The 18,320-nt window shown below is 40.1% G+C and overlaps 1 protein-coding gene across 1 annotated transcript in view; it reads left to right on the forward strand.

Moving 5' to 3' along the window:
- arhgap39 (Rho GTPase activating protein 39) overlaps positions 1-18,320 on the forward strand; it is a 74,254-nt gene that overhangs the window by 11,498 nt on the left and 44,436 nt on the right. Inside the window, exons 2-3 of the mRNA XM_042056157.1 lie at positions 11,863-12,225; positions 13,322-14,426. Of these exons, the coding sequence (XP_041912091.1) occupies positions 11,863-12,225; positions 13,322-14,426 (1,468 nt within the window). The remainder of the gene's footprint in view (positions 1-11,862; positions 12,226-13,321; positions 14,427-18,320) is intronic.

Genomic DNA, 18,320 nt, shown 5'->3' on the forward strand with positions numbered 1-18,320 from the left:
CTATATCATTGAAATGTATAGTCTGGAATCGAACCATTCACCTCGCTTAATCCAAGGGGCGGGCAGAGAATTGTCTTTCAAACTGCCTAGGCATGCAATAGGCCAGCGCTACGACCATATCCGTATCCGGTTGGCAAAACGGCAAATACATCCTTCTTCTAAAGGAATTACTTAAGTGCATTGTGTTGCTCAACTTTCAAAGAAAAGCACAAGTCCAACTCCTCCAAAGCTGACGCCAACGCCGATTCAAACAACCGCTCTTCGTTCGCCATAGCCACCTTCCTTGTTGTTCACCGTCACAGGACTGTTGTTATCCTGTTAAGCCCGCCTTAAGACTCTCTAACAAAATAGAGTGCTGTGATTGGATGACGTCCACGGCGTCAGCCAATAGAAATCCCTATGGTTTGATACTAGACGTACAGGCTGAGCAAATTAATTTGCCGCCGGGTTTGCTGCGTCTAGATTTCGAGGCTAGCATTTGACACCATTGATAACATAACATAACATTCTAATTCATCGCCTTGCGAAGTGGGTGGGTCTCTCTGATAATGTTCTAAACTGGTTTCAAACCTACATTACAGGCAGAGATTTGAATGTTAGTCTAGATCATGTGTCTGTAAAACATGACTTGCCTTTCGGTGTGGCCCAGGGGAGCTGCCTTGGTCCCCTGCTCTTTTCCCTATATCTGCTTCCGTTAGGAAACATCATAAGTCAGCAAAATATAAACTTCCACAGCTATGCAAATGATACCCAATTATATATTTCCGTTCAGTAAAGTTACTCAGACAGCCTATTTCCACCTGAGAAACACTGCCAAATTGCGGCCCTTTTTAACTCAACAAGATGCAGAAAAACTAATCCATGCCTTTATCACTAGCAGGTTAGACTACTGCAATGCACTTTTTACTGGTCTCCCCAAAAAACATATAAAGAAATTGGAACTCATACAGAGCTCTGCAGCTCGACTTTTAACTTGATTTTAAGGTTATGTTAATTACTTACAAAGCTCTGAATGGCATAGCACCTTCATATATCTCTGAGCTTTCAATATCTTATCAACCACAAAGGAAACTTAGATCTTCTAATGCTAATCTTTTAATTGTAGCCAAAGTGCTCCACAAGACAACTTGAGAAGCTGCTTTTGTCCATTATGCCCCAAAGCTTTGGAACACCCTGCATCTGTACATCAAACAGGAGAGTTCAGTGAATATCTTTAATAAATACCTGAAAACATACCTGTATAAGAGAGCATTCAGTTAACTCATCTTATCTTCTAGACTACTTTTTCAGATTATTCTACATGTAACTGTTGCCATTAGAGCTGCAGACGGGCTCCCCCTATTAAGTCAGGTTCTGCTCACAGTTGCCACAATTGCCATATGCTTGTAGGGGGTTAAGGGTTAAGACTAAGTCTTCCCGTAGTTCTGTTCCTTAAACGTCTGTGTATAAAGTCATATCATCACAACACTTACTGAGAACATACTAAAGCAAACCGCTTAGAGTACACAACGGGGCCTAAGCATTTGTTAGCAAAGCCTATATATACATTTCTGATATGTTGCTGATTGGATCATAAACGGCCACAGCAACGAAGAGGAATGACTGACTCCTCTCTATTATTGTGTTACATGCTCCAAATGTAAAGCACTTTGAGCTGCATTCTGTGTATGAAAGGTGCTATACAAATAAAACATTATTATTATTATTATTATTATTATTATTATTAAAACTCACAGCATTTTGTGCAGTATTTTGCATTATATTTGCACATGTTTTAATGACTTTATAGAGGTCTCAGGAATGTGCAATACACTCAGTGATATCTTTTATCCTTTTTTCAGCACAACCTAAGCAATCATTTTTACAGTTACAAATAATTTCTACCATTTCAAAACATGATACGCAGATACAAAACATAGGAGTACTCTAATTCCATAAAATGATAGCCAAGGAGATAACCTATACAACGGCTGCATACCAGCACTACAGCATCTATAACTTGGGAATCTATTGTGCTCTGTTCCTTCTTGCCATCAAGTACCTAAAGCAAACAAAACTTAGCTACAGGCCAAATACTAAAAATAATCCCCCAAAGAAGTAGCTAGACCTACTGTAGCAGCAGTGAGCCACAAGATGATAAACAATCAACATGAAGATCCACAGTACAGGACTCACAATTTCCCGCTGCAATGCATGAGCAAGTACAGTAAACCCCCAGAAAGGAGGATCCACAATTGTGAAATAGGTTGCACACTGGTACTTCTGAGGGAGAACAGATCCTTAGCAGAGGACTGCAGTAGACCTCTGAAGTTCGCCTACAAAAAGGAACCAAAGCTGCCATCTTTGCCCATATGAGGAGATCCAGTTCATTTGTTAGTGATTTTGTTTTTGACAGTAAATAGGCTTGGTTGTTGATTGGCCGCTGTGTGAAATCCCCTACCTATAGCACTAGGAATTTAAATTCTCTCTAGAGTATATTTGAAATTATCTAAACAATATTTTATTAACGCTGTGCCAATATTTGAGCTGTCCACATATAATGGGGTTAAAGATTTTAAGAATTAAAAAGGGAAGGATGTGTTTTTCGGTCATTTTCAAAGGATTGAAATGGTATGGGGGGTAGTTATTAGACACATGAAAATCTATGCGGAAGTAGCTCAATGTATTGGCATTTAGTGAACCAAGTGCCAATATTGTACCACCGATTAATAGTACTATAGATTAAAATATTGGCATGACAATAAAGCTGCAGTCAGGGATTTCACAGGTGTTTGTTTGTTTGTGTTTATGTTTAAATTTATTAGCAGGCGGTTTTGTGCAAAAAAACATACATTATAGTTTAACCAAAGGCCGAACGAAGGTATCTCCCCCTACTTTCAGTATTCCCAGAGAAATTCCACACAGAGTTTTGTTTTTGTTTGGGGGACAGGCTGACCCCACTTTGTTTCCAGTTTTCAGAGCCTGGGCTGCAGTGTACTATGGAATAGCTAGCGGTTGTGAGGAGATGATTGCTGAATGTGACAGAAAATGTTATGGGCTTGAAATTGTGCAAAATCCCTGACTGCACCTTTAATAAAGTATTGTATTTGCAGAAAAAATACTGATTGATGTCATGTGGGTACAAATTGTTTACAAGACCCTTAGTATAAGCAGTTTGCCCATAGTTCCAAAACTATAGGGCCTTATATAAAACCAATGGGCATGCAGTAGAAACCTTTAATGGTTCAGTCATACTGAAATCATGTTTGTCCATCCTAGAAGACTTGGAATGATCATTTTTAAGATCATATAAGATATAGAGATATAGAGAATTGCCAAACATGCTATAAAAGTAAAAATAATAATAATAATAATAAAGGGGGATTTCTTTTAAAAACATTGCAATATCAAAAAATATTTTTCAGTTCTTACTTTTGTGACCTAAAACTTAGGCAGACAAACTCTGACTAATCTTAGAGGGTGCAGCAACCACCTGACGGTCAAGCTGCAGGTTTGCTACCCTGTAGTACCAAGTCTGAGGCCTGACTGCTCTCTGACTTTGCGACAGTGTAACCTACCTGTGTTTCTCTGTTGTGAAGAATTACTTACTAATAATCATAATGTGTACCATAGAGGGTTAATAAAAAAAAGCATTTGATTACAAAAATAGTTGTGTGTTGCAGCCTGATGAGAGTGCTGGAAATCTGGACTAGTTCACCTGTAATCTAAAATTCTAATAAGCAAAACAAAATAAACAAAAAACTGATTATGTAAAGGTAATAGCAAGTAGTCCTAGGCTAGCAGACAGTCTTGGTTGCAGGTAGCCATGGTTGAAGCAGAGAGGTGTTATGCTTAGAAGTTTCACCCTGCCATCTCTGAGATGCGTTGAAAATCTGTATGGCCTAGGGGGAAAAAAGACTTCCGTCATCTTCAGTCTGTCAGTTGAGCAGGACATTGAAATAAGTCTGCCATTAAACACAATCCTTTACCTGGTGAATGTACAACGGCGTGTTGATGATGGACAGCAGTTTATTAGAAGTCCATATCTCCACCACTGATATAAAGGGATCCATCTCTGTGCCAACCACAGAACCAAGACATTTTATTTCACCATCTCCGTGTCACCATCATGCCTTTTAGCTATTACCAATCCTGAAAGGATACATCTTACTTGGAGCTGTGCAATGGGAAGGGCTGCTCTTTCTAGCCTCTCGTTTCCACGAAATGCATCGGTCACGTTCCGTCTGTCACATCTTTTGTTCCATCCTCTGCCCATCTTGGAGTATCAGAAGCAGATTGTTGTGTTGCTGATCTTATTGCTTCTACAACAGACAGACGTAGCACTGTAATTTGGTTTAATGTTTTGATTTTTGTGGTGGTGGCTGACTTCTAGCATGGTACTACCTGTTATAAAGTTGATATTGTGATGATACAATCAAGAATATTGTTTTCATAAGGCATCATCAACTATTGTTTATTTAGGAAAGATTGACCGAGGAAGCTCTTTTGCAGCAATTCTCTACAACAACAACAAAAGGACAGATTATACAAAATTCAAATTAAGAACAAAAATAAAAAATGAAATAAAACAATAATTTAGTATATACTAGACCAGTAAAAACAGTACAAAACAAACATGTCTGCATATCAGTTAAAACAGGAACACTGTACAACAGCCATTTAGCATGTCTAATGACACCTACTGGTCTAATGCCAATACTTCCTGTGATTTATTATGACCGCAGCGCAGCAAAGCAGCGGTCATATGGCTTTAGTCAGATTTTTTTTTTCTGGATTTTTAGTATTTTTATTCTTCAGTAATTTTGTGTCAACGATTCCCAGGACACTGAAAGACCTGGGTGCATGAAACTTGGTGGGCATGTAGCCCCACAAGGATGACACAGAACCATTGTTTTTTGTTTTGATCCGATATATGTGTACATTTAGTGACTATGCATGCACACACACGCAAACACACACATAAAGATGCATGCACACACATGCAGGCACACACACACACACACACACAAGCACAGACACACGCACACACACAGGTACGCACACACTCACACATACGCACGCATGCACACACACACACACATAAAAACAGACGCACACACATACACACACAGTAGACATGCAGGTATACACATGCAGGCAAGCAGACACACACACAGGAACGTACTGTACGCACACACTCACACATAAACACACACAAACACGCACACACACATTACAGGATTCTACAGTGCCTATTCAACACCAGCCTGTGTCAGAGGAAGGTTCCAGTGCTGTGGAAAACATCATGCCTTGTTCCAGTACCCAAGAAGTCTTCTCCATCAGTCCTCAATGATTACAGACCAGTGGCATTAACATCACACTGCAGGAAAGTGCTAGAGAGATTGGTGTTGGCACACCTCAGACCTCAGGTGTCCACCTCAATGGACCCACTGCAATTTGCCTAACAATGTGAGGTTGGTGTTGAAGATGCCATCATCTACCTGCTTCAGCGAGCCCACAACCACCTGGATGAAGCTGGTAGTGCGGTGAGAATAATGTTCTTCGACTTCTCCAGTGCCTTCAACACCATACAACCTGTGGAGACATCCATAACATCATGGATTGTTGATTACCTGACGGAAAGACCACAGTTTGTACAGATGGGAGGATGTGTGTCTGAGAAGGTGGTTAGTAGCACAGGAGCACCGCAGGGGACTGTACTCTTTCCTTTCCTCTTCACATTATTAGGGATCGGCCGGCCGATATATCGGGCCGATATTTACGTTTTTTACGTGTATCGGCATCGGCTGATAGACAGTTTTTTCCCCCGCATTATTTACATACAGGCGTCCACGGGCAGCTCTGTGTTGCTGGAGACCCTCCAATTCACGTGCAGACTGCCCCTCCCCCACAGGCAGAGTGCTGAAAGCCTGCTCTTCAAGACAACAGTAAACTTTAAACTTTCAAAGCATCTTTTAACTGTTTGACTTAGCTGAAATATTGCCATACACTTTGAAGGTGGAAGCAAGTTTGTGGGTCCAAATGGAAAACGAGAATAATAGATAGATAGGTACTTTATTTAATGCTTAATGCCTCGTTTATAGAACTGCTTGCCATTGTATTTAGGGAGCTGCAAATAGCCAAGTTGTAGGCTAGGCTATCCATATGCATGCGGTAGCGGTAGCTGTTACAAACACTGGTCATATGATTAAGTAATGCCAACGTTGTTCCGTGGTATTTGTGGGAGTTTTATTCAGCGACCATCTGGCTGAGTGTTGGACGCGTGTGGTGTGTGTGAGTGTGTGTCTCCCTCCCTGAATGCCTCTTCTATAAAACTGCTTGCAATTGTATTTAGGGAGCTGCAAATAGCTAAGTTGTAGGCTATCCGTATGCATGCGGTAGCGGTAGCTGTTACGAACACTGGTCAATCATATGATTAAGTAATGCCAACGTTGTTCCGTGATATTTGTGGGAGTTTTATTCAGCGACCACCTGGCTGAGTTTTGGACGTGTGTGGTGTGTGCCCCCCCCCCCCCCTCTCCCTTCGAGCTGGGCGGAGTTGCCATCGCAGTGATATCAGAGCTTTAATAATGAGAGATGTGTTATATGTAGTTGACTATTAATTTGTGTTAACGTTTACCATGTACCAGACATACCGTGTATGCCTTACTTGTTTAGAGCCGTTTGCTAACCTTATCATTATCAATCCAGTTCAATGGTGGTTCGTCAGCTACCAAACAGAAGTTTGTCTGTGCGTCTGGTCTGTCTCACTCAGTGGGACACACACATCACAGCGATATGAGAGTGCTGCGCTACCAGAAGGAGAGATTTTAAAACTTTGAGAGATATGTTTTATACCTTTTGACGTTGATGCCATTTAGAACAGAAACATCTGACACCACGTTATTTTCTTCTGCTGATATATGTCCTGTGGTTGACAAATCTGGCAGCTTTTTTTAGGAAAATATAGACATAGAAAAATTGAAACCATGCAGTCTTAAATTACAAATCAAGCACTTTATTTCAATAGCTACTTTTCAGGCTTATTGTTTTCTTAAATGATTTAAATGTGTTGACAAAGGACATTTTGTGATGACCTAAATTATGTCTTATAGTCAGCAAGCAATGCATCATCAAGGCTGTGTTGTAAGATTTTGATGAAAGCATTTTGCACAGTTAACCATATCCAAGTTCAATAAATGTTCCTTTTTTAAATTGAGACTTATAACATTTGTTAACATCATTTGTGTAATTATGTGTCATTTGTATGATGTAAGTTGAGGGAGCAAAATAAAAGCAGGATCGGCTCCAAATATTGGCTCAAGAAAATCGTCAGCCTGTATCGGTCATCGGCTAAGGCTGATGGGAAAAAATCGGTGTCGGTATCGGCACTAAAAAATCCATATTGGTCGATCCCCACACATTATACACCTCGGACTTTCAGTACAACTCTGCAACCTGTCATCTGCAGAAATACTCTGATGACTCTGCAGTTGTAGTGTGTGTGAAGGATGGGGAGGATTCTGAGTATAGTCAACTGGTGAACAGCTTTTGCGTGGTGTGGAAACAACCACCTACTCTTAAATGTGGCCAAGACCAAAGAGATGGTAGTGGACTTCAGGAGGGTTAGGACAAAGTTGAACACTGTCTCCATCATGGGGGAAGAGGTGGAGGTAGTGGAAAACTACAAATATCTGGGTGTACATCTGGATAACAAACTGGACTGGAAGTGCAACACTGAGGCTGTTTATAGGAAGGGACAGAGCAGACTATACTTCTTGAAGAAGCTTAGGTCTTTTAATGTGTGCAGCAGGATGTTGAACATGTTTTACCAGTCTGCTGTTTCTAGTATCATTTTCTTTGCAGCCATCTGCTGGTGTACCAGTATCAGGGCAAATGACACTAAAAAAACTCAACAAGTTGGTTAAAAGAGCTGGCTCTGTAATTGGAAGTACACTTGAACCCCTAGAGTTAGTTGTTGAGAGAAGGATGTTGCAAAAGCTCCTTAACACCTCACATCCACTGAACGAACTACTGGTCAAACAACAGAGTGTTTTCAGCTTGAGGTTGCTCCAACTTCGCTGTAACGAGGACCGTTATAGGAAATCATTCCTGCCCACTGCCATAACTATTTACAACAAGGCCGTAGCCATGATGTCAACATTGGGGGGGACCAAATCTGTCGTGGGGTCTGAATTTCAATAACAGAATTTCAATACATTTCCTGCCATGCAAAAATATTATTAAAATCACAAACAAGTCATTAGTTAAGTCAGTCAATTAGGATATACCAAACTTTTGACGGACATAGGCACGGATGGATTATGAACCCCTGGGCATAGATGCAAAAAAACCCTCCCCAGTTAAGATAGGGGAGTCCCGGGGACATACTCCCCCGGAAGATTTAAAAACAAAATGACCCTTTATATTATGACAACTTTGAGTTTTGTGGAAATAGAAGAGAAGGGCGGAGAAGCAACTTCACACAGTCTTAAACGTCCCACATACTCGACGCACCCGACCAGTAGCGCGACAATGTGACGTCACAGAAGCGCCGTAACCATTTATACTCGCGCGTGGTGGTCGCAACACTAGTTGCAATATTCTCCTGAACAGAGGTGTCGCTGTTGTGAAAAGACTAACATTAACTACTTACACAGCAGAAGAAGCTGCAGTAAGAAACACCAGTAGCTAGCCTCTGTGATGGTACTTCAGACTTTGGTTGCTACTATTCACAACTACCATCATCATTATCATGTAGTTTCCAAGGTGTGTGCACAGGTAGATAGATAGATATATAGATGGATATATAGATAGGTACTTTAGTCATCCCGAGGGAAATTTTAATAATTTAAACAGTTTAGTTAGCTAGCTAGCTAGCTAGCAGCTGGCTGAGTTTGTGTAATTTCCTGAAGTGGAAAGAGATTTTGTTCAGGCCTTAATAGATATCCTTTGTTTGAAAATAAGTCGTTTCTATTCTTTCCTCTTAATTTCATGTGTTGCAACTCTCACTGGTAACTTTGTTAACTTATCCAGCAAACTATTAAAAATTCACGACTGTAACAAAACACTGCAACTCGCTTGCCCTCGAACTATTCCATCTTCCTGTTTCCGCCTTGTCGTGCTCGTCTGAAAAAAAATGAGTGGTGCGCTACCTCGCGCTACACGGCCAAAACCCTGGCGCGCCAGAGAGATCTACGTCATTTTGACGTCACATTGTCGCGCTACCGGTCGGGTGCGTCAGGTATGTAGAAGCCTTTAGGCTTCAGGGCCCCCTGAGCTCTTGGGGCCAGTAGGTCCATTCAATAATCCATCCCTAGACATAGACCTGTGGTATGACTCCATTTGTCTCCAAAATGTATATTTTAAAAGAAAATACAAAAAGTATCTTTGATAACCTCTATATTACACTGAATGCTTACTCATAGGTTTGGACCTATAGCCCAATCATATTTTGTATTTTGATTTTATTATTCAGGCGGCTAATCACACAATTATAAGGTAGTTTGAAAGGGATGGGATTCAAGATAGGCTACTAAGACAGGTCCCTCTTCTGTCTGACTCACCTCAAGTTACCCTATGCATTATAGGCTGGTTTCTGACAGAAATTACGTTTTGTGTTAACATGTAGAAACACAAACTTTATTTGGTGAATGGAGGTGGAAATTCCTTTTTTTGGTTATTGTCCGCGATTCACATTAACTGTAGGCCATCACCGCCATTGTAAAAGTTTTTTCAACTTTTGTGCCGTCGCCAAATTGAGTATGTTTTGCCTGCATGGATTCGCGATTGAGTCTGCATCTAAATGTAACATGCAAGATGCAACAACCATTTCTAAGAGGCTTATAAACCGGTTCATTTCTGACATTACTACTAGCATATGAATGCATTATTTATGTTGTAAGACGTGAAAGAAATGAATGACACAGGACGCACAAATTCAAATAAAAGGACACTACGTTTCACTTTCGCTATCATTACGAGAAAATAGGCTACAGTATGGAAAATGCTTCAAAGTTCCCTTTGAGTCTGATCAGCTTCAAAAATGAATGGGGTTTCCTTAGACAGTGATACACCTTTCCAACAAGTTTTGTGAGAATTGTACCGGTATCTTTTGCGATATTATTGACAGCCCGCACCGCAGTAGGGTGCAGGAAGCTTTTGATAGCACACGCCTCTAACGAAAAACGCAAAACCACCAGGACAAACCACTCACAGTGTAGGCTACTCTCTCTGAAACCATCAATAGGTCACTAATTTGTGCTTATTTTTGTATTTATTTTTTAACTTGTATGTATGTTTATGTGTGATATATGTTTATATGTGACCCTGCAAGGCGAAACCAGTCGTCTTGCACACAGTGCTATTTTGAGAAAATCCACGATAAACAAACGTATGGGTTAAATGTCGAATTTCACGTTTTTGCATAATTCGACAGTATACAGTCTACACTTTCATATTGTGAACAAATTTCACGGATAAACATACGTTTTGACTGTTAAACCCTGACTTTATTTAGGTGAAGATTAAACACATTAGTAGTCATTCCATTTGTCCACGCCGCTATAAGGTTTTACGGTAGAGCTAAAATGTAGCCTACTCATTAGGCTACTCGTTACTCAATGTGTAAGCTCTCTATCGTTCTTGGCAGATGTAACCGAATGTGAAAGACTTGCCTTTCAGGGCACGAACGGTCAAAGCACGAACTTAGAAATATCCTGGCGTCATTTTACGGACCAGGAGAAGTTTTCCATTGACGTAGCAGTAGCACATTTTAAAAGTGGGCCTATAGCCTACACAATCTGTGTACATAGAACTTCTTCTCCCCTTACTTCCCCCGAAATACATTAATTATATTCTATAGTGACACCTTATGGCCGTCCCTGGTATTAACTAGGGGGCAGAAAAAGACACTCACTCGGTTGATAAAACTGGACATAGTCAGTCATCCGCTTCAAAGTCACACTACCGTAAGGCTAATAATAGCTGTGTCCTCACACTATCGCACGTGACAATTTACTTAAAAAGGTGATTTTCTCCTCTTCTGGTGTATCGTGACAGGAGAACCATGCCAACTTTGGATGCGGTTATCTTAGCGATACTTTTTGCAATACCCTCGATATACATATCGTTGGAAAGCTTAGTCAATGTCCGTTCATGTGAGCACATTAACTTAATTTTGTAAATTTTACCAAAACGACTGGTTTCGCCTTGCAGGGTCACATATTATTAATTGCTGCTGTAACACCATAATTTCCCTCTGGGGATGAATAAAGTAATCTATCTATCTATCTATCTATCTATCTATCTATCTATCTATCTATCTATAAAAACACACATGCAGGCACACACACACACGCACCATTACCCCCACACACCACCTCACAAGTGAACACACACACAGACACATAAAACACACACACACATGCAGGCAAGCAGACACACACACACACCCTATTACCCCCACACACACTCTCACAAGTGAAAACACACACATAGAGAAGCACACATATACACAAAAGCAAACGCACACTTGCACACACTCATTTACACAAAAGTTGCAAGAGTAGGGGGTGGAGTAGGAGATGGAGACAAATTGACAGATTTATTTTTGCGGAGACAATGTGCAGGTCTGAGTGGCGGTCATATTTTGTGCCGCTTTGCGGTACATCTAGTTCCATTTATTTGCTGCCAAAAAAAGGTATTGATCAAACATAAGGTTCAATGAAAAATTTACTAAATACTGTATAAAAATGTTCATAAAGATTGAGGAGCAGTATAAAGCATTTAATATTCTTATGATGCTAACAGTATTGACTGAATTATTTGGTTGAATGAATACTACAGAGTCAAATACCTTTCTCCATTTGTGTGATTTTGCAGGTTAGAGTGGGTGGAGATTGTTGAGCCACGCACACGTGAGCGGATGTATGCTAATCTACTGACAGGAGAGTGTGTATGGGATGCACCAGCAGGGGTCCGTATCAAACCCAGTGGAGAAGATCAGTGGTGGGAACTGTTCGACCCTAAAACCTCTCGCTTCTACTACTATAGTGCTGCTACACAGCGCACTGTTTGGCACCGTCCCAAGACCTGCGACATCATTCCACTTGCCAAATTGCAGACCCTCAAACAGAACACGGACACAACCTCACAGTGTGTTACGGTGACAACACACTCAAGCCCTGCACACAGTGTGGTTAACTCCTCCTCACCTGAACAAGAGAAAGAGGAAGAGGTTGAAAGGTATTTGATTTGTTGATTTGTATTATGAGTTGATTTGTTATGGCCTTGTGGAGAAAAGAAAATATAATTTTAAGGTGTATTATAGAAAGACAAAAGGTCATCCTAGTAATACCTCTGGTAGTCATCCTGGTTATACCAAGAGATACTTGTCAATTCAGACCCCATTTAAATTAATGGGGAATTAACCACAACTGCACTTCAGAACTCAAACCCACATGTGTGTTGTCTTATTTTCTTGTAGCTTTTTTATCCATCACCAAAATATTAGGCCAACTGTAAAATTAACTGAAAATATTTGTGTTGGCCAATGCATTGGTTTAACCAATGAAAGAGCTTTTAGATGTGTAAGAAATTACACATACTGTTATCAGGGACCTACATTTTTTAAATCCCAGGGGTTTTCTACAATTTTGTGTGACGGCTTCTGTTTGTCTAGAAGCTCCTGAGTGATACTTATAATACTTTTATTTCATAATTTCACATCTATTTATTTAAGGGACTTTTATTTCCTAATGCTGCATTTATTTTATAATGCCAAATTTACATCTATTATACTGGACGTGGTTATCTTACGGCAAGTGTACTATGAAACAAGATAAGTGGTATATTGAATGAGATGCGTTGCCTTTTTGCTTGCTTTTTGTTTGTACTTCAATTAAAGCAAACAATTGGCCATTTTTACGCACCATCGTTCAAATTTTAAAGTTCAAAGAAAAAAAGCCCTCCCAAGTCTCTCCCCAAAATTAGTTTTTGTAATAACCATTTTAAAAGGAAAGTCTCTTCATAATGCACATCTTTGATCAAGTTTCACATGAGTTTTAAGTTTAAAATAGACTATTATAAAATAAACAATTGTGTTTATATCCTGTGATTTTACACTTAATTCCATCATCCATTATTGCAAGCTTAAGTTTTCATCGTAGCAAATAATGTAATTCATTTGTGCCATCTACATTCTTGGGTAGTGTTAATAAACTAATAAGTAAAAGGCTCTTTTTGGTTGCATTTTTTTTTTTTCAATTTAAGATTTAGATACAGATCATGCGTGCTCTTTGGGGGTATGGGATTACATGGAAATTTGTACATTGTTTTGCAGGTTCAGAATGCTGATTAAAGTGTCAGATCGGGAGCCCAGCTATTTGTCTGAGGGGAATGGTTTCTCAGTCTCCTGTACCCATCCACATCACTGTCCTGATAATACTTCTCCTGAGCCTCAGGCCTCACCTGTCCTCCATCCTGATTGCCAATCGCAGTCACCCTACTTGAGGAGAACAGAGTTGAGCATACAGAGGCATTCATCTGGGGAATCACAACCACCCTCCCCCAGATATACCTATGAGCCCCCTCTATATGAGGAACCACCCACTGAATATCAGGCACCTCCCATTTATGAAGAACCTCCTACTGATATGCATCGTGACTCCTCCCATTACAGCTCTGATATGTCTCCAGCACGGAAGCCCACCATTAGTTACCACTCACCTAAACAAAGTCACTCCCCTTACAGCCAGCTGGTGCTAACCCGGCAGAAACCAGCCAGTCAGCAAAACAATTCTAACCTAGAATTTCAAGACTACTGCCATAGTGGGCCTGACTGCAGCACTGGGAGACGAGTTTACACCTCTACTGAGCAAAGCTGTAGTTCTAGTGGGCGGGAATACAGTGCAGCTGGACGAGAGTATGTTAAGCAACTAGTTTATGTGGAACAATCTGGCTTCAGGACTGCGGAGCATATGGCATGCTATAACAACATGGGGAATGCGTCAACTTTTAGTGGCTCCTTCACACTGCAGCATACTGCTGTGGGGGGAAAGCGCAAGCACAAGTCATATAAACCCTCTCTGGAGGGTGGGATCTTAGCCCAGGAAAATGCTGAGTCTGCCTTGCTAAAGGCACAATTGGCACAGGAGGCACAACAGGCTCTGAAACTTCGTATGAGGTGGGACCAAGGTGGTGGAGCTTCATTACAGCATAGCAGGGCCAAGGATGGCTATGAAAGTGATGGGGCTATGCCCCTTCCCCTGCCAGGTCCTGTTGTGCGTGCGCTCAGTGAAGATGAAGCGCTGGCTCAGAGTGACAGTCACTGGAGGAGGAATACTCACACCCTTGATAGACTGGCTTTCACACACAGTCTGCTTGAGAAAAGTCAGTCTGTGCAGACCAACTTGGCTTCACCTGAACCCTCACTTCACCCATCCCAGGTAAAAAAAACAAAAAAACATTGATATGTTTGGAAATCTGAAAACATTTGAAGGAAATCATTGTTTCTTGTTGGCTTTCAAATAACAATATGATGATATACATGATGTGACTAGGGGACGTAGTGGGATTTTCAAATTTGACTGTTCCCTTTCCTGCCTGTAATGGCCAGAGAAAGGAAATGGTCATAGTAGCGACCTAATGGAACATAGTCTGACCTACAGATGGTACGTGGGTCATTCCGTGTCAAATCAGATAAGGTTGTTGCTGCACCGTCTCAGATTTAAAGTATTTGTTGTTGCAGGCAGCTCACTGCACCGGGATTAGAGTGTGCTTCACCTCACTGTGTGTTCACTGTGTGCTGAGTGTATTTCACTAATTCACAGATTGGGATAAATGCAGAGACCAAATTTCCCTTATGGGATCAAAAGAGTATATATACTTATACTTACTTATATTTTATTAATGTACCAATATTTGAGCTCTCCACATATAATTGGCTTGAATATTTTAAGGATTATTCCAGGGGCAGGTTGTGTTTTTTGGGCATTGTCATAGGATTAAAATGGTTTGTGGGGTAGCTAGTAGGCACTTGAAAATCTATGTGAAAGTAGCTCAGTGTATGGGCATTTTGTGTACAAAGTGCTGTAATGTTGTACCATAGCTAAATAAATTGAGTCAAAATCATTGTTTTGACTCAGGGCTAAGAATGAAAACCCATAGGTATACTATACAATGTAACCAAGTAAGTGTATATATGTCAAGCGATTAAAAACATGTATTTAATTAATTACATACTCTGATTAATTAATCTAAATTAATCACATGCATCCATTTTTGCTATGAACATATATTTAAAAAACAATTTTGGCAGATGGGTGAATCAATGAAGAGCCAAACCAACATTATAGACTTTAAAGTTCAACCTCTCTCTCTTTTATCATAAATTTCCCTTTGGAGCAGGCTGGTGATTTTTAGCATGATAAATGCAAATGGAAGTGACTCCTTCAGTCACTATAGCCAGACTGCACTGGGTCAAATGACACTAAGAAATGCAATTAATCAGCATTCATTTTTTAACGTGTTATTCTTTCTGTAATTAATTAAATTAACATGTTATTTTGACAACCCTAGTATATATAGTACCCTCATCTTTTGGTGATTTATTGTACTCTCACAATGAAAACAATGAGGGAAAATCCATCCTTGAAGGGAAGAAAATATATTCGGAGAAAAATAAAATCTCATAAAGAAATAAATATTTTAAACAAAAAGACATTGCTCATTATTGGCACCCCTAGACAAATCTTATATACAACACATAACAGAAGCATTTTCCTATTTCATTTCTACTTATTTAAGTTCAGAGTGTCTGTGAACTTTCTTTTTCACTAAGGTATGAAAATAAAGTGACACAGAGGCTAAATCCTCTAGTCATTTTTCAACATCGGAAAGACAAGAGAATACACTAAATTTAAATAAAAAGAAAGTGTGTTGACATTTGTAAGTAAGGGGATATCTATAAAAACTAGGTACTTTGTTGAAAATGCCTATATTTACAGTTAAAACAATGATTAAAAGGTTCTAATCAACTGGAAATGTGACAAACATGCTTGGACAAAGACCCATGGTTATCTTGCCCCTACGTAGAGTATGGAGGATGGTAACAGGGGAAAAACCCATAAGAACCACTGTTGGAGAGTTACAGAAAAAGGTATCATCTTGGGGTCACCAAGTCCCCCAAAAAATCTTCAAAAGTGACCTCACCGCTAATAGATTATTTAGAGGGCATGCCAGGTGAAAGCCTGTCCAGTCATTTAATTACAAATGTAAATAGCAGGAGTTACTGAATGGTACAGTGACTTTGTCTGGAAGTGTGGTCTAAAATTGCGCTCTTTGGCTAGAAACACTTTAGGTGTGTTTGGAGCACGAAGAATGACTATACTGAAAAGAACCCCATGCCTAATGGGAATTATGGTGGAGGGGCTGTGATATTGTAGGGGTGTTTTTATTCCCAAAGGTACTGGGAACCTAATTAAGGTGCATGGTATCATAAACCCCAAGAAAAACCAAGAAACAAGAAAAATAAAGGAAATCTGTCATCTCTACCAAGACACTAAAAGTGGGTCATGATTGGTCATTAATCAGGTCAATGAACCAAAACAAACGTCCAGATCAAAACAAATATGGTTTACTGAACACAAAATCAAACTTCTCCCATTGCCATCTTAGTCCCCTGATCTAAACTGAATAGAAAAAACAGTGGGGTGAGAAGAATGCACAAGTGTGGACCTAGGAATCTGGACGATCTGGGGAGATTTTGTAAAGACGATTGGTCTTACCTCACCTCATTAAATTACCCAAAGATGCATTGCTGTGTCAGGACATGAATCGTAAAGATCATAACCATGGCCTTGTATTATATGTTCCATGTATGACAGCATTGTCAATAGCCTTAATACATCAAGTGCTTCTCTTACTAGACCTAGAGGTAAGGTTCATAATAACATAAAACCTGGCTGGAATGAACATGTGGGTGAGCTACATACTGCAGCCAGAGATGCCTTCAAACTCTGGGCTGAGTCAGGTAGGCCTAGACAAGGCCCACTGAGACGCTCATGCTAACTCTTTCCTGAAAAGGAAACTCTGGTGTTAGGATATACATTGGTCAATAAATAATAAATTATGTCCTATAGCGTTAACATGATCTAGTCTGGTCAGTGTACACCTCAGCCTCGTTTTGGTTTTCGAGTGAATAAGGTGAATTGACTTTTTTTTTATATTTGTTGGTGCTGACATCAAGGGTTTGTCTGGTTTTGTTATTGATTGGACCATAAACGGCCACAGCAACAAAGAAGAATGGCCGAAGGATTTGTTGTTACTGAACCCATCATGAGAGTGGAGGGGGATGGATCTGGGACACCAGACACTACTGTTTAGCCTTTTGGAGGTGTTGTGGGCCTAACTAACTAACGAAACACAAATGATGAAAGGTGTTTGCTTGATACAGTTGCTTGATACAGGGCTGTTCTGTTGGTAATGCTGTTTTTTTGCACACAAAGCTTGCTTTGTTGTTGACTTTGTCCTTTGGATCCTTGTTTGGGCATTCAGGCTACTAGCAGCGCATGTGGTACCGTGAAGGAAGGCCATTGCGTATCCTGGGCACATCAAATGGCGTGTTTGCCAACTGTACATTGTCGTTGTATCCTGAGTCATGTTAAGTAATGTTAAATAGGCTTGGTTGTTGAATGGCCACAATGGGAAATCCCCTACCTATAGCACAAATAATTTAACACTTCTCGTTTCTATATCTAAAATAGAAATATAATTGGTCTAAAATTCACATGGAGACAATCAAAGGATACAAGGAGGTTTATTTGTCACATACATCGCAATACTAACGTAAAACATGTAGTGAAATTTCATTTGGTGTTCAGCTTTTTCTGTGCAAGTGTGAAGAAAGAAAGATCAAGAAATATTTTAATAAATAGCAAGAGAGAATAAAAAGTGCAGTGTGTATACAGTCCATGTGCAAGTGTGTAAAAAATAAAAAAAGTTTAATAAATAGCAAGAGAGAATAAAAAGTGCAGTGTGTATACAGTCCATGTGCAAGTGTGTAAAAAAAAAAAAAAGTTTATATAGTCTTGTGTGTGTTCAGGATACGGATTGCTTGAGGATAGAAGCTCCTCCTCAGTCTCTCTATTCTGGGGCCGTATTCACAAAGCCTTCTTAAGACAAAAAAACTTCTTAAGTGGTGCTTGTAGCAGCAAAGACGTTTGCCTGACCTCAGTCTTTTGAAAAGTCCATGATGTGACGAGTCCTTTAAGATACGTTGGGCCCTGGTACATAGTATTTTCTTGTAGGTCTCTTGCAGGGTAGGGAGAGGTGCTCTGATG

The sequence above is a fragment of the Alosa sapidissima genome, chromosome 12 (genome assembly GCF_018492685.1).
Source record: "Alosa sapidissima isolate fAloSap1 chromosome 12, fAloSap1.pri, whole genome shotgun sequence".
Classification (NCBI taxonomy): Eukaryota; Metazoa; Chordata; class Actinopteri; order Clupeiformes; family Clupeidae; genus Alosa; species Alosa sapidissima.